Genomic DNA, 27560 nt, shown 5'->3' with positions numbered 1-27560 from the left:
TGTGTTGATGTCTATGCAGGGTCAGAAAGCGCTCGGATTTTGTCAAAAATATCAAAAAAAAATTCCCGAAGATGAACAAAGGTCCAAAGGGTTTGGAACGACATGAGGGTGAATATTAAATGACAGAATTTTCCTTTTTAGTTGAACTATCCATATGCTAACCATGTTAATTAATCTCTGAACTCTTATTGAATGTCAACAAATGTCTCATTTGTGAATTTCTCGTAATGAATTTTGGTAGAAGTTGATACTTAAATGAGATCTCCATTAAGTCTCTTGAGCTATAACGGTGCATTCACACATTAACACTTCTCATTTACTTTGAATGGGTGACATCATGAACTGAATTGTGGGTCTGTTGCATCGCGCCGCTGCCATTGCTTGCGGCTTAAGTTCAAAATTTTCAACTTTGCAAGTGGTTTGTTCAAATACAGTAGTAATAGTAATGCTTCACTTAATAAAAACTACTAATTATAGTTGTTTTTTTCTGTCAACAGTTGCTCTGAAAAACCACAGCTCCAATGGTTTGTCGGCAAACAACAGTAACCATGACAACATAAAAGCAACAGGTTTGGTTGACGGCTGGCTACATGAGGGAGAGCTACTACTACAGGTTAGAAGGACAAACAGATGTGTGTGTGTGTGTGTGTGTGTGTGTGTGTGTGTGTGTGTGTGTGTATTTAGATGGTGTCCATGTGCCATAAGTATATATTATAAAGAGTCGTTTAAAGCGATGTCCTCGAGGAGGAGAAGAGGAGAAAAGAGGAGAGGCTATTTCTGCCCGGCCTTGTTCTCGTTTCAGACACTTAGGCATGAATAATGCACAGATAGAGCTCTCATGTATTATAAAGGAAGGATAAAATAAGAGGTAAAAGTAGTCTCTTTTTTTATATTGAAAGTTTTGCTCTGTACATCCGGCGACAGCAGTTCTGAGAAGTTTGAACCATCTGTCCACTCACGTCTATACATTTTCATTTCCTCACTAATGCTTTCACATTCCCGTTGGCCCTATTATCCTTTATCTTTCATTCCTATCTGTTTCATCCTTCCTTTTTTACTTCCTTGCTTCCTTTTTTATGTCTATTCCTTCCTTCCTTTACTCCTATTTTTTCTTTCCTTTCTTCCTTCATTCTTTTATTCCATCCTTCTTTTTATCCATCCAGTCATCTCTTCCTTACTTCCCTCCCATCATGCTCCTTCCTTCCTTTGTTATCTTCTTTCCTTCTTTCCTTTCTTCCTTCCTTCCGTTGATCCATCTTTTTCTTCCTTCCTCCCTTCCTTCCTTCCTTGCTGTCTATTTCTTTCTTCTTTCCTGTCATCTTCTTTCTTTCCTATTTCGTCTTTCCTTCCTTACTTACTTTGTTCCTTCCTTTCTTCCATCCATCAATCCATCTCTTCCTTACTTCCCTCCTGCTGTGCTCCATGCTTCCTTCCTGTTATCTATCTTTCTTTCTTTTTCTTTCTTTCTTTTTCTTTCTTTCTTTCTTTCTTTCTTTCTTTATTTCTTTCTTTCTTTCTTTCTTTCTTTCTTTCTTTCCATCCTTTGTCTATCTCTTCCTTCCTTCCTGTCATGCCCTTCCTTTCTTCCTTTTATCACTTTTTCTTCCTTCCTTCCTTCTTTCTATCAATCCATCTCTTCTTTCTTTCCTTCCTTCCTGTCTATTTCTTTCTTGCTTCCTGTCATGCTCCATCCTTTTTTCTTCCTGCTATCTTCTTTCTTTCCTTCTTTCCTTCCTTCCTTCCTTCCTTCTTTCCTTCCTTCCTTCCTTCCTTCGATCTGTCTATAGGTGTTTCTCAATGTCAAGGATACGTCCTTGGCAGGACTGGTCCTTCCAAGTCACTTCCTTCAGAGGCTAGGCGAGGCTTAAGCATTCGGAGAACACGTAAATGGAACAGGCTAGCAAGTGCACGTTATTGCGTCATTACGTCAGTGAAACGGTCCGCTTTTACTCTGGACAACTTAACTAAGTTAGTTATTTACTAAAGAAATGCCGGTGACGGCTAATAATTGTGAAATGAAATGACAGGTCCGGTTCAGTTAGCTATCAATAACGTAATTTCTAGAATTTATAATATCAATACGGTAGTAATACTTTTTAATACAAAAATGTTTTTTAAGTAATTTGTAAATATACTTACATTTGAACGCATATTGCCCCGTTGCCGCTCCGACTCCGCTAACGTCCGACATTTTGAGCAAGATAGCAAAGCTGCGCGCATAGGATTGTGGGTGATTTTAGCGCGCGAAGAGCGCGAAGGCTACACTTATGCATCCTTTCCTGTGTATGGGATATTTTTCGAACGAAGGACTCTATCCTTGGTTGAAATTCCGAGGATCCTCGACATTGGAACAGTCCTTCGACGGATGTCGATGACTTAGCATCCTCGAAATTCTGGCTTCCGAGGATCCTTCCTTGACATTGAGAAACGCCTTATATGTGTGCCCGCCTATCTATCTATCTATCTATCTATCTATCTATCTATCTATCTATCTATCTATCTATCTATCTATCTATCTTAGCTCTGTTGTTTCTCTGCTTCATTCTCTCTCTCTCTCTCTCTCTCTGTGTGTTGTGTATAGTTGTGTGTGTTGTGTGTGTTGTGTGTGCTGGACTGTGAACGATGCAGTGGTACATATTTGATAGTAATGCTTCCTGACTGCCGTCCTCCCTCCCCCTCCTGCCCCATGAGAGCCCCGTGTGGGCTGTTCTGCCAACCAACAAGCAGAAATATTTATATTAAGCGCTGCTACTCGGCCATGTTTTCTGAATGTGTTTGGACCAGGTGTGCATGTATGAATGATGATTTATTTAAAAGATTTTCATTTTAGAATTCTGAGGGGAAAAAGTCAGAATTGTGAGATATAATTTAAAATTGTGAGATATAAATTTTGACTTTAAAAAAAAAAAGGCAGAGTTCTATGTTTCCATCTTGCAATTCTGAATTGAGATTTGAATTGAATTGAGAACAGAATTGAGAAGTCGCAGTTACTCTTTTTTTTTATTCTGTGGTAACCTTCCATAACCTTCTTTATGACTAATAAACTAATACTTTTATTTCCTGGCTTTGCTTGTTCAATTGTTTATGGTCACAGGCTCTCAATGGCTTTGTGTTGGTGGTCACCGCTGAAGGGATCATTTTCTACTGTTCTCACACCATCCAGGATTACTTGGGATTCCACCAGGTAATTATCCTTCTCAACAGTCTCTTACATAAACACATATGTATCATACAGCCACTGTTCTAATACTAATCCAATATACAGCTGAATTACAGTCACTATCTTTGGGATATGAATTATGAGATTGGATGGTGCTATATATTTCCTCACTAAACATACTTAGACTGGAATTAAACATTTCAGAAGATTTTGTTTCAACATGTTTATCTTTTAAAAAGAGTTAAAAAAAAAATGCTACTTGTCACGTCGCTCTTGATGCAAATAGGCTATTTTGTTGTAGGGCTACTTAAATTATGGGCAAACCAGGCATGACTTAATGAGTTTTCAGTGGTCAGGACACAGTTTTAATCTGATTGATGAGTATGCCCTGTACGTACACTTTCCCAGAATCAATATTACGTCAGACTCAGCTGTTGGATAATCATTCCATGCTTCTCACCTCTATTCTTAGTGCGCACACACACACTCACACACACACACAAGTGCTCATCAGATCTACCTAATACTGATTAATACTGCAGAGTCTCTCGAGCAACAGTTTGAATGCGGTAGAAATTGAATGCGCTTAATCAAATAGGCTTTACTCTGAGATTCAGTCTGGCACGGCGTAATCCAATTCATCATAATTTACTTATGAAGTATCCAACTGAGACGTCACTATATTTGTTTACTTTATGTGCTTACGATGTCCTTCTTTTGTTCGGTTTAATGTGTTTAGACGAAAAAAGAGGGAGTTTGATGGCAGGTCAAAGTTTATGCTGTTAGACATGGGATTTTTCAATGAATACGATGTAAGAATTGACAAGAAAAATGATGAAAAATATGAGTGTGACAGTATTTTCATTCACCAAATATGCATTATATTTCTATTCATCAAAGAATCCTGAAAAAGTCATTCTTCAGTTGGGGTGGCAAATGAGAGGCAGAATTTGTAAAAATGCTTGTTTGTTTTTTTCTAATAAAATATATTGCTATGCATTTAAAATTAGTTTAATATCATATATCCATTAAAATGAAAGCTTAAGAACATTTAGATTTTTAAATGATTTCAATCAAACACTGTTGACACAGCCACTTATGTCTACGTCATTTTGATGTAACACCACAGACTTTATATTGCAAGTTACTATAGGCTCTGTGGTGTTACCAGAAAAGACAGTAACACCACAGAACATCTTACAAACCCTAAAATTTTGAATGGTAGTGTATATATTTGTTGTTGGTTCAAACACTTTTTAATCCCATAAAGTTATTCATCCTTTAAACTTAATTCTCTCACAATGTTCCTCTTCATTTCTCCCTCGGTCTCCCAGACAGATGTAATGCATCAAAATGTGTTCGAACTCATTCATACTGAAGACCAGCAGGCCTTCAGACGCAACTTGCACTGGGCCTTGAACCCGCCTCCAACCAGTACGCAGACAGAAGAGTCCCCACAAGGTCAGGAAATTTCTCATTTTATATCATGATACCACTATATAGGGTTATTTTTGCCAGACATTTAGCAAAAAAGTGTTTATTTATTAAATAACCATGTGGTAGTGTTGATGTTTTGATACACTGATGAATTACATGCTTTAAAAATGAAAGGTACTTAGTTTCATTGACTTTTTAGAAAGAACTTAATGGATGCAAATAAACAAATATGATTAACCATAACAAATTCGTGATAAAAGACCAAAAGAACAGTTAGGAGAGAGGGTTTTTTTGGGGGGTTTTTTTGAGAGGAGGAGGGTGGTTTGACCTTTAATGGAAGCTCCTGCAGTTGCAAAATAAATGTTATTGTCACTAAAACGTCCATTTTAATTAAGAATAACAGCAAACAGAAAGGATGAAAACAGAAACGGTGGTTAGTGGATAATCCAATGATGAACCTTGGATGAAAAAGTCTAGACATTCTACCGAGTCTCAAGTTCTTTTTTGTTTCTCTTAGATGGAGATCCTTCCCCAAGTATATCACTGGTGACGTGCAACCCTGACCAGCTGCCTCCTGAAAACTCTTCTTTCCTGGAGAGAAATTTCATCTGTCGTTTCCGATGCCTCCTAGACAATTCTTCGGGATTCCTGGTCAGTGTTAAACAGCTAAAGCTCTCATTTTGCTCTCAAAACCTACACAGGAACATTGTACTTCGACTGATTGAGAAGTGCTCTTGGAATTTAATATGCGTATGATGGAAAATGTCTTGCTATTCAAAGTCTCTAAGCCACGATGTTCCAAATTACAGTGTGAGTTAGCATCTAGGTTAGCGCAACTTTGTGTTGGATTGCGCCTCTGGCATCCACATAGAACTGAATTGTTGGAACACCTCTGTAATCCGTCTTTAAGGAGCAGTAAGGTCATGGGGAACAGGTTTTAATTCATCCTAAAAGAAATAGAGCAAAATAGCAAGAACCGGTTCTTGTTAGCATAAATTAAAGCTAATTTGAAGAATTATGCGTGCAAAGCTCTGTACTCTTGCTCTTTATTTTTTCAGTCTCTCTCTTTTACTTTCTTTCCCCTCCACTCCACTCCATCTTTACCAAATCCATCTCCCTCAAGAATAGCATGACTACACTTAGCTTGTCAGGAGCGGACCGCTAACAGGGGTCTCCCCATGTGCCCAGAGAAATTTGTTAGCATGAGCTAAAAATACAAGAAACTTCCAACGCTTTTCCATTTACGTATTTTTTGTTTGTTGTCCTCTTGGCGTTTTTGAATGCAACCATTAAGTTCTCTTGGGAGGTTCACAATGAAAATATAATTATGGCCAATTAGCTTCCTCCGTGATTATTTAATTGACACGCCCCCAACTCGGAAAGTCATGCTGAAAGCTCCGTTTTTATCTTGCACCAAATGAAATACAGTTTGACAAATGTTTTCTGTTTGTATATGTGAATGCGTATCTCTGTATTAATGTTTTGTGAAGTCATTGCCGAACAGTCATTGCTGAGACACTTGTTGTATAGCCGTACATAAGCAGAACTATTTTAAATCAGGCATTATGCTAAAGGAACAGCTAACCCAGAAATGAAACATTTAAAAAAAAATGGGTTGTCAAGAGAGCTTTCCAGCCACAAAATGTGCATTGTAGTTTTATGTTTGTGCATATTCATAAGTGACAATAAATTAATCACGGATAACATACATAAAACACTCACTTTTAGATGTTGTAATCTCCACCAGTCAGAGCAAAAAGTCTAAGGTTGACTAACCAATCACAAACAAGCAAACATTCACATTCTGGACAGGTCATAGCCTTCATTAATAGATGACCTGAATTGAGCTCTATTGCCCACACTGAGTCAGAGACAAATTATGTGGTTCGCCAAGGGCACGCCAACAAAATCATCAGCTGCAGCTGTGTATGTTCATACATTACGTGTGTCGGTTATGTACGTCCTTCATGCAAATGCATTATGACATGATTGTTTGTTCTGCGTGTCATATTTTTCTTATTCTTGTTTATTAGCTTTTTTTTGTTGTAGTTGCAACAATTTGAAACATTATTCTAAACTAAATTCCACTTTGACATTTTTCAAGTTATGCTTTTTTTTTTAATAGGAGCTATTCCAGTGTTTATTTTTATTTATGCCCCATCAAGGCCTTGAATCTTCAAGGACGTCTGAAATTCCTGCATGGGCAGAACAGGCGATTGGATGACGGAGGCCAAATGCCGCCCCAGCTCGCCCTGTTGGCCATAGCGACACCCCTACAGCCTCCTTCCATAATGGAAATCCGAACCAAGAACATGATTTTCAGAACCAAACACAAGTTGGACTTCACCCCAATGGCCTGTGATGCTAAGTAATGATGGACATTTATTTTGAAAGATTTGTAACATGCACTGTATACATATGTTTATATCTCCATTAGTACAATAGAAAATGGTGTAAGAATCACTGATGTTGATTTTGCCTGTGTTTTAGGGGTAAAGTTGTTCTTGGCTACACCGAGGCAGAGTTGCGAGTTCGAGGTTCTGGGTACCAGTTCATCCATGCAGCTGATATGCTGTATTGTGCTGAGAACCATGTCAGAAGTAAGATTTTCATATTTCTTCAGATTTGTCCTTTTGGAATTTAATACTGTTTAAAAAGGTCCAGCTAAAGAAGCTATTTTGAAGATGCTACATAACTAATAATATGATTGACTGAATTACGAGAAGATTAAGAATTAGCTATGATGAGCTGTTTTCCTGCTGATGCATGCTGACATTGTTGCCAAAGGCTTTGTTTCTAAAATAAACTAGTGACACTAAAAGACATTAGCACTGTGCTATTGGGCAAATGCTTGAACAAGTGACAGTACTCTTATTCAGAGTGGGTTACAGGAGATAATCCATAGAGGTTATGACAGGAAGTGAAATCAACTGATAATATCAATTGTATGGGCAGGACTTGAATGGATTTGGTGAATTCAGATTTTGAATTAAAAAGTGGAGAAAGGGAGACAGACAGACAGAGGAAGAGACCGGAGGAGGAATGTTTTCCCATAATCCCAAAGATTATGGAGGAGATTTGATAAATCCTTGATGTTAGGAGTAGAACTACAGCCTTAAATCCAGTCAAAGCAGTAATTCAATATGGAGCCAACAGCCTATAGCAGAAAAAAGGAACAAGGCAGAAAAATCTGGTCTTTATATTTCAACTAATAACTGGGTTTACAAACTGTTGCATTATCTATTGCAGTGATCAAGACTGGAGAAAGTGGCCTGACTGTGTTTAGATTGCTTACAAAGGAAAACCGCTGGAAATGGGTACAAGCTAACGCTAGACTCGTCTACAAAAATGGCAAGCCTGACTACATCATTGCCACCCAGAGGCCGCTTGTGTAAGCATATTAAGGCTAATATTCATTTATATTTCTGCACTAATAAATCATAAAATATAGATTTCGTTTATTAGCATGCTAACTATTAAATAGCATGGCAAATTAGCAAGACATTGATGAAAATCTTTACATATCCGCTGACAAGGTTGTTTATCCATTTATTCAGAGAAGAAGAGGGCGGAGAGCATTTGAGGAAGCGATCTATGCATCTACCATTCACCTTTGCTACTGGAGAAGCTCTGCTGTACCAAATCAGCTACCCCATGCCAGGCTTCCCCGACACCCTTCAGGGAAAAAGCAAGAACAACAAAACCAAAAAGAGCAAGGTGGACAAAAGTTCAAAGGATAATCTGGACCCAAGTTCTCTGCTGGGAGCCATGATGAGACAAGACAAGTCTGTTTATGTTTGCCAGCCTGCTATGGAGCCTAGAATGTCATTCCACAGTAGCCTCTTCAGTGAGCAAGGAGAGACTAGTACCCTCTCTTCTGTGGAAAATGAAAATTGGAATCCAGTGCAGAATGGTGTAACTGCAGTCTCCAAACAGGAGCCATCAAGTTTTGACCCACTACTGGCAACATTAGACTCTCTGTCCCTTGAAAATGAGGAAAGCTGCTCCAACAGTGAGCTATTCAGTGCCCTGGAAAACCTTGGACTCAATGCAGAGGACCTAGAATTGCTGCTTTTGGATGAGAGGATGATCCAGGTAGAGATGGAACCAGAGTACATCCCATCTCTGAACGATCTTCTCACCAACTACGAAATCCTTTCCTACGTTCAAGACTCACTGGAGAACCGGATCAAAGACTCAACGGATGCTCAAAACCCTGCTGTGGCATTAGATTCTGTTGAACCCCCTGAGCCATGTCCTGCTTCCGAGTCAGCTTCTCAGATTACTTCCTCCATGCCTAATCCTCATGTTCCTTTCTGGCCACAAAAACAGATAACACCCATAGTTCATCTCTCACGGAATATGCAGCAACATCTCAATGGCCAGTCAGTTTGCCACAAAACCGAGAGCTGGATCCAGGCACCAATACCTCAGGTGTCTACAACAGACTCTGTACACAATGGCCACTGGGTCCCTGAACAAGCCAACTTGAACTCTCAACTTGGTGACAAGATAACAAGAACTAGTAAAGAACAATCACAGCAATGGCAGTACAACCGGTTGCTTGATCCTTTCCAGTATAAACAAAAAACAGCTGTGGGGAGCGATACCCCTCCAAACGGGGTCTACAGTGATCCCCAGCATGGATGCTTCACAAACCAGTTGGTCTCAAATGGACCTTGTTTTCCTAATGGCCAGATGGCACACACACAAACAGTGGGCACACATATTGATTACAATGTAACTGACAATTCAGGGGTGGAGTTGAACATCAGTACAGCTGGGGATATAGGGCAGTTTCAGGGAGCCATGGCCTCGTCTGCATCCTATCAGCGGAGTTATCAGAAACGGCAGCAGCAGCCAAAGGTCACACCCACTTATTATGCCTCCTATACCAAACAGAACTCCTCTCTGGAGCATATCCTGGGATTAGCCCCACCTTCAAACCTTCCGTCGTTGACAGATTATAGCTCGGAACTGACCCATGACGCCACCCACAGTAAGGTAAGAATTAAGGAAGGATATAGTTGCGCAATGTGATTTAACCAAATTGGACAAGCTCCTGGATCAACAAAATATATAACAGCCAAACCTTATCCACAACCCCAAGTACACCCTCAAATCCTGATCTCATATGGGAAAAATATAAATGGTGTCAAGCCCTTGACCCTTAAAAACTGATTGGTTGATAGAAATGTTGTCCTACAACCATCAAGGATGGATTAGGGGAAACCTCTTTTTTATTTTATTTACATTGTCAAGATGGTATTTATTGCAGGCTTAGAAATATTGTCCTCTAGAAATTTTATCAAAAGGGGCTTTTGCCAAGGAGGAAACTTTTCATAGGAGATACCTGCTTTTTGGCGTGTTCACACCACAGGAACTAGGAACGTATTGAGTTCTAAGAACTTTGTTTGGGGGAACTACATTAGCTCCTACTCCAGAGTAGGGTCTAAAACAGTTCTACGTAAGTGTACACTGATTAGCCAAACGCATACGAAACACTGGTTACCCAGCATTTTTAAAAAACAATGTAAAAATATATTTACTCCACAAACACAGAAATAGTGGCATTTAGATGCCTGTTGTCTGCAGTGTTGTGTTCTTTTCTGAACCTCGATGATTTGTAACACTGCAAACAAAAACAGCTTCAATCAATTGTTGTTGACAATTGTAAATGCCGCGAATAAAGACATCGAGAATACTTTTTTGTGGGCAAAAAAAAAAATAATTTATTCAACAATTTATTTTCTTCCGTGTCAGCCTTTGATTAAGGTGACCAGACGTGCCACTTTCCGGGTGATAGAGAGCAGAGCAGACTGCTCCTTATGCTTTTGAATCACTCTTGTGGTACTTTGATCGTTATTTTAGGCAATTTAGAAATCCTGGGCAAAATGTGTCCCCGGAAAGTGGAACGTCTGGTCACGAGAGTACCACGATGCATGCTTGTGGTGCTGCTTAATTTGTGTTCCGAAGATGAACAAACTTTATTCAAGAATTTGTTCTCTTCCGTGTCATTCTCTGCCGTGTGTTTACCACGAAGCATGAAAGTGAAAGTGACGTGAGATACGACCAAGTATGGTGACCCATATTTGGAATTTGTGCTCTGCATTTACCCATCCAAAGTGCACACACAGCAGTGAACACACACCGTGAACACACACCCGGAGCAGTGGGCAGCCATTTTATGCTGCGGCACCCGGGAAGCAGCTGAGGGTTCGGTGCCTTCCTCAAGGGCACCTCAGTCGTAGTATTGAGGGTGGAGAGAGTGCTGTACGTTCACTCCCCCCACCTACAATCCCTGCCGGACCTGAGAATCGAACTCGCAACCTTTAGATTAGGAGTCCGACTCTCTCACCATTAGGCCACGACTTCCACACATGCGTGTGCAGTAATGGCAGAATTTTCATTTGTGACGTGAAAAATTCATATAATCATAAGGACCATTTGACCACCCCTCACAAATTCAGATTTTATGTGTATGAGCTGTTGAAACAGCCCGGATTGTCTAGTAGTGTAGTTTAAAAGATATTCTGGATATGGCCCACTCCACCCCCTCCATATTTCTCTATCTTTTTTTCCATTGGCCTAAATGCTCACTCTGTTCTAATTGTGCTCTGTATACAGGGCCAAGACCTTTTAGGTCACGGCTAATGTGCTGAGATTGCATAATGCACAGTGGACAGACCTACAGTACAAAGTCTTGGCAGTCTCTAGAGATTCGCTGTGGGGCCCCACACAGGTGGATGTTTGCTTTGCCTGCTGTGTTGATTTATTATGGTGACTGTGATTAAGATCATAATCTTCATCTTAAGAGTGTAAGCTTTCAGGTCAACCCACCAGCATCAGACAGGCTTTTCCGATGGCAGCCAACTGTAGCATCTAGTCCATTGTGAAATGGGAGCCTGAGGCTATGAGCGAGAGATAGAGGAAGAGTAGCCTCCACAAAAGGACCGCTCATGCAGCAGGCAATATTCAGAGACCATGGGCCCCTGTCTGCACTCATTTATCCAGACGATCTTGTCTTTCCACATGTAGGGCACCATGCTGTGGTTCCACATGTAGGGATTGTGTTTTCTGTAAATGGTTAGCAGTGCTTGCTAAGACAAATTTGGTGCATAACTCATCCCTTGTGCTACGGGCATGAATTATATCTCAAATAGTGTGGCTTTTTGAGTACAATTACAGTTCACCTGGCAGACAACTGAAACATAATCCCATAGACTGAAGATCTAGACTCCAAATACTATCATAGATACTTTGGGTGGACTGTTTTGACTTATGCTTGGCATTGTGGTGGTGACTTTTGCAAAAAGTGCTGGAGCAACTTTTGAAAGAAAAAGAGATGAGGGAGGCACAGTTAGAAATAGTACTAAAATTGGAATGGCAATCATCAATGGAAGGGCAAGGTTAGAAAAAAGAGAGACAATTCATTCCAGCACTACATTCTAAGCTTTGAGTTTTCTGAGTTGTATGTGTTCAGGGTCATAGCTCTCAGCTGAAAGGAGAATAGAGTTTAAATGCCCAGTCAGGCGTGAGTAGCCATGACCTACAATCCAGCATCAACATTACCTCATGCATACTAACACTACACTTTCATATACTATAACTATAGGAGCTTTATGATATAGCCAAGGATTTACTTATCATCTGCAAATGTGAACAATGAGTGAATTATGAGGAGTTAAAATAACATGCACTGACATTATGCCAAGTGATGTCATTTTTTAAAGCTTTTACCCAGCTAATCTTTAAAAAACTATTTGATTAGCATATTATATGTGGCAGTTTGGACTTTATTTTGATGAGTTTACCTCCAAAAATGGCATGGAAGTAGTTTTTTGTTTCTGATTATGATCCTGGTTAATGTATCTTGTGAAGATACATTTTGATCATGATCATGTTTAATGTATCTTGTGAAGACCTTAAATGACTACAAGCCCCCGCCACAGGCCTGTGATGATGACACATCCCTCCCCGATGCACTCAACCACTTTTATTCACGGTTTGAAATGCAGAATGACACACCTGCACAAAAACTGCCCACACCTCCCAACGACCGGGCACTCTGTCTGTCTCCAGCCGACGTAAGGAAGACGCTATCTAGGATAAACCTACGCAAGGCTGCGGGTCCTGACAACATACCTGGCCGTGTTCTGAGAGACTGTGCTGCACAGCTGACAGATGTGCTTACAGATATCTTCAACACCTCGCTGACCCAGGCAGTCGTCCCCACATGTCTCAAATCCACAACAATCATACCGGTACCAAAGAAATCACCTGTGTCCTATCTAAATGACTACCGTCCCATAGCACTGACTCCAATCATGATGAAGTGCTTTAAGAGGTTAGTCATGCACAACATCAAAACCACCCTCCCCAACACACTCGACCCACTCCAGTTTGCATACCGTCCAAACCGCTCTACGGACGATGCAATTTCCTCCACCCTCCACCTGGCTCTTACCCACCTAGAAAATAAAGACTCCTATGTTAGAATGCTGTTCATTGACTTCAGCTCGGCATTCAACACAATAATCCCACAACAGCTCATTAATAAACTAAACCTGCTGGGCCTTAACAATTCCCTTGGTAATTGGATCCTGGACTTTCTAACCGGAAGACCTCAGTCAGTCCGTGTCGGCCACAACACCTCGAGCACTACCATACTGAGCACAGGTGCCCCACAAGGCTGTGTGCTCACCCCGCTGCTCTTCACACTGCTGACCCACAACTGCACTGCCAAGTTCAGCTCCAACCACATCATCAAGTTTGCTGATGACACAACAGTGGTAGGTCTCATCAGAAACAACGATGAAACGCACTACAGAGAGGAAGTTGTCCTTTGTCTTCCCCACTCCCTCAATGTGGGGAAGACAAAGGAGGTTGTGATGGACTTCAGGAGAAACTCCGTTGACCACCCCCCACTGACCATCGACAGCTCGACTGTGGAGAGAGTCAGCAGCACTAAATTCCTGGGGGTGCACATCACAGAGGATATCACCTGGACCACCAACAACATGTCACTCTCCAAAAAGGCACAACAGCGCCTACACTTTCTCCGCCGGCTGAAAAGAGCAAGTCTCCCTCCACCCATCCTCACCACATTCTACAGGGGCACCATTGAGAGTGTGCTGACCAGCTGCATCACTGTCTGGTACGGGAACTGCAGTGCTGCTGACCGCAAGACCCTCCAGCGGACAGTGAACACAGCTGCAAAGATCATCGGTGCCCCTCTCCCCTCCATCCTGGACATTTTCCTTACACGATGCTCCAGCAAAACCAACAGCATCGTGAAGGACTCCACCCATCCCTCCCACAGTCTCTTCCAGCTCCTACCATCAGGAAGACGGTACTGGAGCATCAGAGCCCGCTTCGCCAGACTGCTCAACAGCTGAAACCCCCGCCCCCCTCTGAAACCCCATGCAAACCCCTACCTCCTGAAACATGGACCACCCCCCACACCAAAGAAAAAACTGTATGGAACTTTTTTGTGCAATTCGAAGTGTGCTACACACAGGTGAGTGGGCCTGTACAAACCACCTGTAGTAACACACTCTCCTCTATGTGCACTAGACACTTTACACGCACTGCTGCGTGTACACAATCCCACAAAAGACTCAGCAATATATGTATGTTTACATGCTCATGCACTACAAATCATCCTGCGCTGTTCCCCAACCAGCTGCTTGACTCAAAATGTTTCTCTTTGCACATGTACAGTATTTATGTGAAGCATTCGTATAGTTTGTATTTTTTATCTTTTATTTTTTTTAGTTTGTATAGGGTAAATATTTATATATAGTATACTTATAGTTAAAATCTGTCAGTAGGTTAGTTGTGTATAGGTTTATATTGTTTCTTTACTTCATTGTTGTATGTCTGTATTTATGTAGCACCGTGGTCCTGCGAGGCACTACATTTCGTTCCACTGTATGTCCCCACATGTAGCAGAATGACAATAAAGCTCAACTTGACTTGACTTGACTTGACCCCAACAAACACAACATCTGCAGTCCAGCTGCCGTTAACCTGCTTAAATAAGCAACTGCTGTGCTAGTTCTATAAGCTAGCACCATAAGTGAGCTCTTTAATTTGGGTCAATAGCAGAGAAGTTGGTCTAATGCTAATGAAAGGTCTTTGTTGCTCGCTGTGGATTATCATTTTTAATCTGTATTTACATTATATGACTTTCAAAAACTGTTTTAAACTAGGCTAGCAGAAGTATTATAATTGCATCCAAAATAACACACTATACAATGCTTATACACTATGTACTTAAGCACTCTGTACTCAGCCATGTAGTGTATGAATTATATAAGGTTACTTTGTCATTCATAATTGGAGTCTGACAGCCCCTCCCCCTTCGCGACGTAATTAAAGCTGCAACAGTTGAGTGCATGAAGTGTTCAGTATTCCACACTTTGGTTTTTTTACGGTTATTTAAGTGTACCATCCAGGTATTTAAAGTGCACTATTTAGTTTCGGAATTTTTCAATGAACACACTGCTCACACTATTTATACTAAAAAAACGTCATAAAATAGTGCATTAGTATGCGATTTGGGATGCACCTCATGTTCTTAATTGACATTAACAAAATCATCAATGCTAATCATCCTGTATGTTATAATTATTATTATCTATATATTTTTTAAAAATTAAAAAAAAAGTATTCAGAATCCAGCGAGGGAGCATTTTAATAAAAAATAAAAAAGAATAAAAACAATTCCTTCCAGGCAGGCATATCTCACCAAGCTGTCAGGACGAGGACTCTCAGGAGGGTCAGCCAGCATAGGGCAACCCTATCCCCCCGCAAGGAATATTCACAAAATATATATACACACCTTCTCCAAACAATCTCTCCCACACTCTTACCGGCACTCACACACATTATCAACACATCTCTCCTCACAGGCATCTTCCCCACAGCATTCAAGCAGGCTCAGGTAACCCCACTGATCAAAAAACCTACATTAAACGCATCTCTTTTAGATAACTACAGACCTGTCTCTCTCCTTCCATTCGTAGGGAAAACACTCCAACGAGTTGTCTTCAACCAGCTCTCACGGTTTCTTTCACAGTACAACAAACTGGATGCTAAACAGTCAGGTTTCAGGAGTGGCCATTCAACAGAGACTGCGCTACTCTCAGTCACTGAAACCCTGCGAACTGCAAAGGCTGATTCCAAATCGTCAGTCCTCATTCTGCTGGATCTTTCTGCTGCTTTTGACACTGTCAATCATCAGATTCTCCTGTCTACCCTCTCATCACTGGGCATCACTGGGATTCCACTTCGCTGGTTTGAATCCTATCTCACCGGTAGATCCTTCAGGGTGGCCTGGGGAGGGGAGGTATCCAAACCACATCAACTGGTCACTGGAGTTCCTCAGGGATCGGTTCTTGGACCCCTCCTCTTCTCCACATTCACTACATCGCTGGGTCCCATCATACATGCACATGGCTTCTCCTATCACTGCTACGCCGATGACACACAGCTCTATCTCTCTTTTCAACCAGATGACCCAACGGTAGCTGCACGGATCTCAGGCTGCCTGGCGGACATCTCGGCATGGATGAAAGAACATCACCTACAGCTCAACCTGGCAAAGACGGAACTTCTGGTCTTCCCTGCCACTCCGACTCTACAGCATGACTTCACGATTCAGTTAGGCTCATCAATGATTACCCCCTCAACTTCAGTCAGAAATCTTGGTGTAATCTTTGATGACCAGCTGACCTTCAAAGAGCACATTGCAAAGACTGCTCGATCCTGCAGGTTTACACTACACAACATCAGAAAGATCAGGCCTTTTCTGACAGAGCATGTTGCGCAACTTCTTGTCCAGGCCCTTGTTGTTTCTAGACTGGACTACTGCAATGCTCTTCTGGCTGGTCTGCCATCAAACACAATCAAACCTCAACAAATGATACAGAATGCAGCGGCACGACTGATCTTCAACGAGCCCAAAAGAGCGCATGTTACACCTCTCTTCATCTCCTTGCACTGGCTACCAGTGGCAGCTCGCATCAAGTTCAAGACACTGATGCTTGCGTACAGAACTACCACAGGCTCAGCACCCTCCTACTTCCACTCACTATTACGAACCTACATCCCCTCCAGAAGTCTGAGATCTGCTAGTGAGCGACGCCTTGTGGTACCATCACAGAGAGGCTCAAAATCGCTCTCCAGAACATTCTCGTTCACCATTCCTGGCTGGTGGAATAATCTTCCCACCCCTATCCGGAACGCCGGATCCCTGGCAATCTTCAAGCAACAACTGAAAACTCATCTCTTTCGGCAGTACTTGACTTCATCCTAAACTCCAAAAAAAAAAAACTCTTTCCCTCTATCTTTCTCTCCGCTTACTAGCTTGTACTTATTTGAACAATGACTGAGACTTGATGTTACGAGCACTTCCTCTGTCTGATTGCCTCTTCAAGATTTATCGCTTTTTGTATTCCCCAATTGTAAGTCGCTTTGGATAAAAGCGTCTGCCAAATGACTAAATGTAAATGTATATATATATATATATATTTTTTTTTTTATGTACATATACATACACATATCCACACATCTATACATTTACATATAAAGTCTCCATTTATATATGTATATGAGATATATAAATATGTCTATACATATAGATATAGATAAATACGTGTATGTAATTATAAAATTATGTAATTAGACGGAGTTAAATAGAATAGGAATATGCCAAGATATTATCTATATTTTATATATTTATACAAAACATTTATATTTGTTACTTTTAGCCATTTAGATAAATACTTCTAACATTTCTTTGTTTGTTTGTTTCCAGATGGAGACGGGCTTTATACTCAACTCCGCTAGTGTGGCCTACACAGGAAGTTGCTTGGTCCCCAATGGCAATGCAGTGGCCACACCTGGCAACAGTCCCCACCCCCTTCCTGAGCCACTCCCACCTCCCCCAGACCCTCAAACCACTGGTTTCTACCTCTGAACACACTAAAAACAGATCTGTCTGAAAAGATGCCATTAATCATGAGTCTGTCAAATAAAATAATTTTAAAAATATTTTTTTTTTAGGTTTGCTCATCCACTTAAATAAATTAATTTTAATTAAAATGAGCCAGACTGACCTCTGGAATATCAAACCAATTGCTGAATACTCCTCCCAAGATAATGTGATAGCACTCTCATTTATATTATTAATTCAGTTATGAATGAATTATGTATCAATTACATTTGGATTATTTCTCTCAGTGTCATTCATGCTTTTTGAGATTTAGGGAAATTTCTCCAGTTGGCAGATGCAGTTGATCGCTATTTGAGATGGTCCGTCTGTAACAGGTGCGTGTCGGGATACGTTTGTGTGTATGTATGTGTGATGACAGTCTCCATTAATTGGGCTTTATTCAAAATTACTAATAAAACTGTTTGCATGACTTGCGATGCAACGTCTGTAAATCACGTAGGAGCATATGCAACGTATAGCTCTTACAAAACTGATTGTCCTGAAACGCAGTAAATGACTAATGTTTATATAAACAGAAGATTGGGATGCATATTTATTTATGGGAAAAAAGCAAGGTTGTTACCTTCCGTTTACTGAAAGAATGCTTATGTGCGATGTCAATAATAAAGCAGTTTAGCAGTATGAAAAAGAATGAGACTCTTCTGTAGATGTCAGATCTGAACCCTTCTCGCTATTACATTTTGTGAGATTAGATTTTGGAAAGATGATTTTAGATCAAATTCAACTTACCTTTTAGATACAGGTGTTCATGTGTACAGTGAATCCAGAACCAACCCAGTCTTGTGACTAATGTGTAATAATTTGTTAACCAGTTAAATCAGATAAAGGCATAAAATATGTACATGCAAGTGGACTTGTACATGTTGTATTGCCTTTAATTTGATTGATTTGTCTCAATTACAGTAAAAAATTTGCATTTTATACAAATATAACAATCAATTGGAGTAAAAATTTAACATTTTCCAACATGTACAATATATTAAAAGTTTTACCACGGTTAACTCATACTACTTGTTTTGATTTGTCTCAATTGAAGTAAAAATCATACATTTTGCAGGAGCAAACTAGTACAATCTACTATGATTTTTAATAAGGTTAACTCAAATTATTCTGCGTTAGACACGAGACCATGCTGTCCAGAACTTATGCTTTTCAAAAACCAGGTTTGTTTTGTCCATGAAAAGAGATTCTGGAAGCTGAAATTGTTGAATGTGTTGAGTATATTGTAAAGCAGTTAAAAAAAAAAGAAAAGAATATTTGGTGCTGCAAGGTGTTTAATGAATAATAATGTTAAATGTTATAGTATTGTGAAGTCACAGAGAAAATGAATTTCCAGGCCAGTCTCTTTGTTTTTATGTTTCTTTTTTAAATACATATATATACTGTATTTACTTTGCTATAAGAGGTACCACTGGCTTGACTATGGATTCAAATTTCTTTAACACATACAGTATATGAGAAAACAATATGACAATCATTTACAAAATGTTTAAAGAGTTTGTAAATAGTCAAAAAAAAAAAAGTTACTTCATATTGTTGTAAGCACCATTTTAAAGAGCACTGCAACCTAACCAGGTTTTACTTTTTTCCGGCACAAGATGTAGGCTTCAAGAGAGATGTTTTTGGAGTAAATATTGTATAATTACTTTCAGGTTATGTGTTTGTATATTTTAAGAAGAAGTTTTACACTTTAAATAAAAAGAACATGGTGCCATAATTTAAATGTTTTACTATTTGCTTCGAAATTGTCATCCATGTCAATGGTTTGCCATGTTTTTGTTTTTTTAATCAGTCATATTTGGATTTATTTTAATATTCTAACACACTGAAGTAGCAGAGATAATAGGTACAAATGCAGTTTTGTCTTTTTGTCATTTGACTGCTTGTCAAAATGTACAATTTGGTCCTTTAATTAAAGAATTTGTGCAATCACAACATGCCTCGAAGTTTGAAGTTCTTCTGAATCTTGTCAACTGTCATTTGAAAACATTTATAGGTTCCAACTTTTGTGTGTATTTGACAATATTTACCATCTCTCCATGATCTAAATATTCATTTATTTGTACTAAAACCAATGAGTTCTATACCTAGATGAAGTTCTACCAGCTTGGGCAAACTGGTCTAAATTTCCTACTGCAACAGGAAGTTGGAGCAGGGCATATCGAAGGGTGCGTCCTATAATGCAATCAACACATAATTTTAAGAAATCGTAGGCTTTCAAAAGGTAACTTTCTAATGTCTCTCTTGCTTTTATGCTGATTAGGGCATTGAACTGTTAGCTTAGCAACATGCTAATGTTAAAACCTGCAGTCAACAGTGAGGCAAGTCTTCATTCACTTCATTTGTATTATTTGTGACTTGTGTAGTTTATGTAGAACTCCAAATCACTTAATAGTTCACTTGACTATAGCTCAACTATGTTCTAGTTGTTACATTTTAGTCAGTATTTCAACAGTTTAGCAGTATTAGCTAGTTATTCCCCCCCCCCCCCCCCCCTTTTTGCGTTTTTTGAGGTAAAATTGTGCTGTGGTTATCTATTAGAATTATCCATTGAAAATTCAAATCATATTGAAGTTCAAACTTCACAGGTCACAGTTACCTGGGGAGACTCGTTTTGGTGTAAATGCAGCTGTCTCGCGCGAACGGGGCTCACCAGTTTTCAAACATTCCATCTCGGCGCTTTTATCCTCATATCTGTATTGATCGCCGTGCCATGGACCGAACGAAAGGCTCCTTTTCACAACTAGAATGGTGTGAAGAACAGGCTGGCTGAAAGGAAACAAACATGTAGGGGTGGGCCAGCTCGCCACAGGAGACAAACCACCACCTGAAGAAGTCAGTAAGTGCCAAAGGAATTATTCAAGTCAATTATTGACATTATTCAAGTCAAGCTAGAACAGATTATTCACTATAATGCGTAGCAACATGCTAAAAAACTGTAGCAAGCATAGAGCAGTTTTATGTTTGTATGTTCTTATGTAGTGCATGGAGTGCCTTAGAGAGAGGTTTGTATTATTTAGATCAGGGATTCTCAAATCTGGCTCGTGAGATCCACTTTCCTGCAGAGTTTAGCTCCAACCCTGATCAAACTCCCCTACCTGTGATTTTCTGTTGATCCTTAAGACATTGATTAGCATGCTCAGGTGTGTTTGATTAGGGTTAGAGCTAAACTCTGCAGGAAAGTGGATCTCGTGAGCAAGATTTGAGGATCTCTGATTTAGGTACTCTATGTATCATGTGTGATTTCTGCACACTTGTGACGTGATCAGTCGCTCGAGAGGAAAGCTAACTCCTCTCGGTCTCCCTTTAGCCTTAGCAACAGAAGCAGATAAAACAAAGATGTAGAAAGAGAAGCAGAGAGATCTCTGGAGATAGAGCCAGACAGGGACAGGAAGAGACTGTGAGAAAGTAACCCAGGTTTAGAGAGGGATGGAAACAAGAATTGCATGTGTAAAGAGCGGGAATGGAAGATAAATGAAGAGGAGAACAACAAACAAATATCATTTAGCAAGGGACTTAAAGGGATAGTTTACGCAAAAATGAAAATTCTATTATTAATTACTCATCTTCATGTCGTTTCCAAACCTGTAAGACCTTTTTTTGTCTTTGGAACGTAAGATAGTTTTGATGAAATCCGAGAGCTTTCTTACCCTGCATAGACAGCACTGCAACTACCACTTTCAAGGCCCAGAATGTTAGTAAGGACATCATTAAAATAGTCCCTGTGACATCAGTGGTTCAAACTTAATTCGATGAAGCTACAAGAATACTTTTTGTGCGCAAAGAAAACAAAAATAACCAGTTTATTCCACCATTTCTTCTCTTCTGTGTCAGTCTTTGATGCGCTCTGCTGAATTTGTGTTCCGAAAATGAACGAAGGTCTTACTGGTTTGGAGCGATATGAGGTTGACTAATTAATAACAGAATTTTAATTTTTGGGTGAACTAACCTTTTAAAGTCAGACCAACTAAGAACATTTTACTAATGTTTCCATGAAGTTGTGAGAATGGTAATTCTGAATGTTCTCTTAACATTTAAAACATTTTAACGTTTCACAAACATTATGTGAATCACATATAATTATCATCTGAAACTAGTAGGTAAGCATTAAAAATAAAATAAAAAACAAATTTACAACTAAAATGTTTCAGAGAAATGTTCAATGTAATGTTTTAGGACCAGTTGTAAAAAAAAAAAAACAAGTTGAGCCAACTTAAAATTTTAAGGCAACCAGCTTCAGCAGATTTTTGAGTTCTCTCAACTTATTTTTGTAGGAGATTCTCATCTTTTTGTTGTATAAACTTGAGAAAAAGTTGAGAAAACTCAAACTCAAAACTCAAAAATCTGCTGAAGCTGGTTGCCTTAACATTTTAAGTTGGCTCAACTTTTTTTTTTTTTACAATGTAATGTTACTACCAGTGAATGTTTGTTGGTAACTTTGAGAAAACTTTGCCAAAACATTAGCCAAAGTTCCCCCGTTAGCTGGGATCTGCTTTCAAAAGAAAACCTCACCCAAAAATGTCAATTCTGTTGTTTATTCATCTTCATGTCATTTCAAACTCTACTAATCCAGCTGATGACCAAAAATGATAAGCCTATAACCATTTTAAATCAGTCCAGTTGGATTTCATCAGGGTTGAGGAGTTTTTAATTTTTTTCAAGACAAATTACATTCAGACTTTTTCCAGAAATCATTTTTCTAATAAATGTCAGAAAAAAATTCCATTATCATAAAACATTAAACTAGTTTCAGATGCTACAAACAGTTTTCAGATGCACGTAGTTATGTGATCGTAAAAGATTGGTGTTTTTATTAAAATACTTTAGAAGAAACTGGAAATGGTTTTTGGACATGGGACCATGATTATACCCTTGAGTTTGGGCCGTATACTATGGTCGCACCCAGAGACATTGACAGCTATGGAAACTAAAAAGTAGGTAGCGATCAAGCTAACTCTAGCTACTGTGTAAATGAGGAATTTCAATTCATATTTAATGGCTTTTGTTCATGAATATTCAGTTGTTTTGTCCTTGGATTTGATTTGATACCAGGGTTTCTTTCTGTCATGTAAGTTTTCAAAATAAAAGTCAACGTCATATCAGCAAGCTGTAGTAATGTATACTAGTAGCAACATGCTGGCTAAATGTTTTAGCATGGTAGTACCATGGTATTCTTTGAAGAACCAGTACTTCCATATTGTTTATGGTAATCATGTATAGTATTTATCAAACTACCATAGTTTTGCTATGTGATTTACTGATATCATGATCTCACCACAGTATGTATTTTTCGTAAAGGATGTTGTCTGGCTCTGGCCCCAGACTGAGGTGTCCGCTCATGTTTGTAGGTGCGGATGAGTCGAGTCATCTCCACTCCAGGAACCCGCGGGCTGCTGTTCACTGTCCGCTTGACTCTCACGCAAGGCTGTCTGTCATGTCCCCGCGCAACACACCCCGTAAAACAGAGAAAAAAGCTAAGATTTCTACCTTTTATTTTCATCCCGTGGTTCATTTACAGCACTGGAAAGTGATGTTTCTACCAAACCTTCGCTTTCCCAGGCCTGGCATCGCTTCACGACGTGTTAACAATGTTGCACTTCTATTTATAGTTTTGTTAGCCAATAAATGTACACACCGCAAAGCTAGCTTCCCAGACACTGATTAAGTTTAGCTCTGGACTAAACTGTGCTATTAAGGGATATGTCTTTTAAAGTAAAAAAAAAAAAAAAATGAAGTTTTAACAGTTGATTGGACTTCTCCTTAAGAGTCTCTTTTCATTAATTGTGTCAACACCACTAGTGCTTCAATGAGTGCTAGCATTAGCCGTTTACTGAACATTAGTTACAAATTAGAATGCGAAAACACATTAAAATTGCAGCAGTTGTTTACTTCGACTAGTCGATTAGATAGGGTTTAACCTTTCTCTCAGATATTAAACCATTTTGTTGTATTGTCTTTGGTATTTTCAATGTTTTGAAGACTGTTGCTACGCAAGACACCTTTTCTTTCTTTTTCTCTCTTTCTGAATTGTCGTCAGTCTGTCAATGGTTATTAGTTCAACTGCATCTCTCCGACCTCTCTTTTCTTTCCAGCTCAATTGTTTTTCACAGTTTACTGTACGAATCTGCTGATGAAAGGAGCAGCCAGCGCTATCATAATCCAACACAGGCCTCTGAACGCTGAGCGCCATTGTGTGTCAATGTTTGATTCTGGCCTAACATCTTACATACCCCTCAAATCGGGTTATTGAAAAGTTATTGTATTTTTAACGTCATAGAAATAAGAGCATGACAACATTCTTGCTCATAATTCTTTTTTCATTAAGCTAACGCAGCATTCACGTTGTGTTGGAATGTCCATAATTAAGAATTGACAACTCAGAAATTGTTTCGATGGTAACGTTCATAACACCACATGGACCCAATTGCAGTTGTGTTGTTGATAACAGCAAAGAAATCAGTCACTACAATAATTCACCTCTATATTGCTGTCCAAAATTTAAAAGAATTAAGCCCGCTAAGAAACATCAGCTATAATAAAATATATCAAACAGAATTAAAGGTAACCAAATAACTACCTATACTTGTTGAAGCTTTGACGTTGTGATTTAAATGGTTTTAATTGCATTCAATGGATACTATCAAGAAGGTCAAGCTCTCTAACATTAAATCATTTAATATAAATAAATAAATAAGATTTTATCATTTTTAAGGGAATTAAATTAAACATTAAATGGCTTAATATAACTATAAATAAATTAGTGCTGTCAAATTGATTGCAATTCCAAAATAAATGTTCTGTTTAAATCATATGTGTGTGTACTGTGTATATTTATATGCATATACAAACATTACGTAAACACAAAACTTTATTTTGGAAGTGATTAATCATGATTAATCAATTTGACAGCACTAAAATAACTGAAATAAATATAAATGCATAAATCAATAAATAAATTGACATTTAGAAGTAACACATTTTGGGGGAATTAAAGGTTAACGTAAATTACTAAATGACTTTTAAATGAATGAATGCATGAATTTAAACTGTACAAACAAATTAAAAAACTGACTCAAATTTTAAGCACCTTCATAAAATATATATGCACTGGTAGTGATAATATTGTTTATATACTATTATAGTATTATTAATATTATATTTAATAAATTCGAATTAGCTTTTACTTTCATATTTTCTTAATTTTTTTTTTTTTTTAATGTATTTCTAGTTAGCTAAATTTAGTACTTAGAACTTAAACTTATTTTATTTTATTTTATTTGCCCAAGGCAACATTTCTAATTGTCATTCATCCAGGTTACATCTCAAAATCTTTTTTTTTCCTAAATAAAATACATAATAAAATAAAATCTTTTTTTAATTTTTATTTGCAACTTATCTCACAGCAGGAGCCTGGCACATATGAACACACGTGGATTTGGGTGGTGCGAGAGCGTATTCGCCTGTGCCAACCAGACAAGCCCAGGAGCTGAAAATAGATGTAGATCAATGGGAGTAACCATGCTGTGCTCCACGAGTCCGTCTCTGTCATCAGAAACACTGCTGCTCCAAGGACACAGAGAGAGAGAGAGAGAGAGAGAGAGGGAGAGAGAGAGATTGGGTGGAGTGTTTGAGAATGAAAGAAGGTAAAAGATCAATACGGGAATCAAAGGTGTGTGAAGAGCAGAAACAGAGCGTGTGTATGTCTCTCACACTTCCGCTCGCCTCTCTCTCTCTTGTTGTGGTTGATGGCTTGTCCAGTATCGTCCATTATGGCTTCACTCTCTCAGCAGGGGGCACAGCAGTGTGTGTGTGTGTGTGTTTGTGTGGAAGCAGGGCAGATCTCAAGGGCGAGTCAGGACATTCTGCCCGCAAGTTACCCCTTCAACATTCAGATGAGACTTTTAGCTACGGATTTCTGACAATGACAAATTTGTATTTTTTTCAAAATAATATTAATATTAATAAATAAATCATTTTTGAGAATCCAGTTTGTCTACCGCAAAACAAATTTCCCACCTTTTTATTTTAAAAAAAAGCTGTGTACAAGCACTTTTAAAGGAATAGTTCACCCAAAAATATGCTGAAAATTTACTCACCCTCTGGCAATCCAAGATGTAGATAAATTTGGATTTGGAGAAATTTAACATTACATGATTTGCTCATCAAATGATCCATTGCAGTGAATGGGTGCCGTCAGAGTGAGAGTCCAAACAACTGATAAAAACATCACAATGGGCTCGGTGCACAAGATGGCGCCGGTAAGCTTCGACGACACGAGTGTGTGCATACTTACAGCCGGTATTGCAACGTTTGCATTTACTGTAAGGGAAACTTACATACGAAACTTGGCTAGATAGGTATAATTAATGTTTTTCAAATTAAATAGCGGATAGGGGTATATTAAAGACATGAGAAAACATCCTCCCTACATTATTGCGTACCTCTGTGTGGAAATTGTACAATTTAACATAGGCTAATGTAATTACGGTAGGTTTGCATTAAGGAAAAGATCGGTGTTTGCATCCCCCTGTGTGTTTTTATTAATATTTATGTGTTTTGTGAAAGATCTGTTGCATAAGTCATTATCTGTCTATAAGCAGCGCATGTATTTTTACAATTTCTTTTGAATTAATTATCAGATTTAAAAAAAATCTTTAAATTAGTCATGTAGTAGCCCTTTTTCCATTTAAAAAATATGTTTGATGCAAACTTAACTATGTGTAAAATATGTTGTGTAAATGATGGAACAAACATATTGTTACGTGTGCTCCAAGGAGGAAGCTGAGAACAGGCGAGATTATCCAAATTAACAGTCTTTAATAACAGTTCACTCAAAACGTGTAACAACGACAATAACTGGCAACTGAAATGGGGACAACTCAGGACTTATAAACCTAGGGGCTGATGGGATAATTAATTAAACAACAGGTGGCGATGATGAACTTAACAAGACAGGCAAAAACTAGGACAACAACAGAAACTAAAACACAGACATGTAACACATATATGTGCACAATTGAGAAATTAATATTTATGAAGATCAGTCGCAGCCCATGTCTCACAAGGTAAATAATTGATTTAAAAAAAATCTATGTAATACAAACATTTTCGAGAAAAAAGTCATTTGTACATTTACATAATTGGTAAGGGAACAATACATTGTGTAGCTGTGAGTACACACCATGAGTTCAACTTTCATTTTGTGAACAGATTAATGTTAGTGTATTTCATTCATTCACCGGACCCAAACATACGTAAATTTCAAATCCAGTGGCACAGTTAACATTTATTGTATAGTAATAATAGTGTAGATCTTATCTGCATTTGAAGTGATATTATAAATCCTGTAAACATATATAAAGGTAATATTTGGATTTCCCCAGTTCTCTGCACTGTTTAGCACAACCGGAAGTCTCTATGCACACACTCGCTAGACCGGAAATCCAAGATGGCAGAGATATGCTACTGGCCCATAATCCACAAATAATCGACACCACTCCAGTCTATCAATCATCATCTTCCTTCCAGCTAAGACATGAATCCTCTATTCATAATATTGCTTCATCCAGTCATCTTGACTGAATCGGGAGAAATATGTACAGATCAAGTGCTGTTTGCAAGCAAAATCAGTTCAAAATGGTTCTAAATAAGTATGTTGATGTATATGAGAGGACAAAAGGGGATGGATTTTTCACTGATTGAAGAGTTATCATGGATAAAATTAAAACGCCTTAAAGATGGATTTGTTTCTTACAGACACACAGCTTTTCACTTTCAATTTATGCATACTGGAAGCAATAAGCTGTTTTTATGAATTAGGAGGTGCAAATAAGAGACTAGTATAAGTTATCAGATTTTCTATACAGATTTAGCTATTAAGCTATATTTCTGATTTTATTTGTCTTTTCATTCTGAGATTCAAAGGTCATACTCTGAGGGAGT

General features: G+C 38.7%; 1 protein-coding gene across 1 annotated transcript in view; it reads left to right on the top strand.

The window, feature by feature from the left end:
* Positions 1–19551, top strand: part of LOC306867546 (aryl hydrocarbon receptor-like) — a 50263-nt gene extending 30712 nt beyond the window's left edge. The window contains exons 3-11 of the mRNA XM_079413273.1: positions 498–613; positions 3095–3184; positions 4495–4621; positions 5115–5248; positions 6763–6965; positions 7088–7197; positions 7847–7988; positions 8155–9601; positions 17421–19551. Coding sequence (XP_079269399.1) covers positions 498–613; positions 3095–3184; positions 4495–4621; positions 5115–5248; positions 6763–6965; positions 7088–7197; positions 7847–7988; positions 8155–9601; positions 17421–17582 — 2531 coding nt within the window. The 3' untranslated portion in view covers positions 17583–19551. The remainder of the gene's footprint in view (positions 1–497; positions 614–3094; positions 3185–4494; positions 4622–5114; positions 5249–6762; positions 6966–7087; positions 7198–7846; positions 7989–8154; positions 9602–17420) is intronic.
* Positions 19552–27560: the final 8009 nt, after the last annotated feature.

Source organism: Barbus barbus (genome assembly GCF_936440315.1).
Source record: "Barbus barbus genome assembly, chromosome: 49".
Taxonomy (NCBI): Eukaryota; Metazoa; Chordata; class Actinopteri; order Cypriniformes; family Cyprinidae; genus Barbus; species Barbus barbus.
The sequence above is the reverse complement of the archived record's forward strand: the minus strand, read 5'-3'. Positions and strand labels throughout refer to the sequence as shown.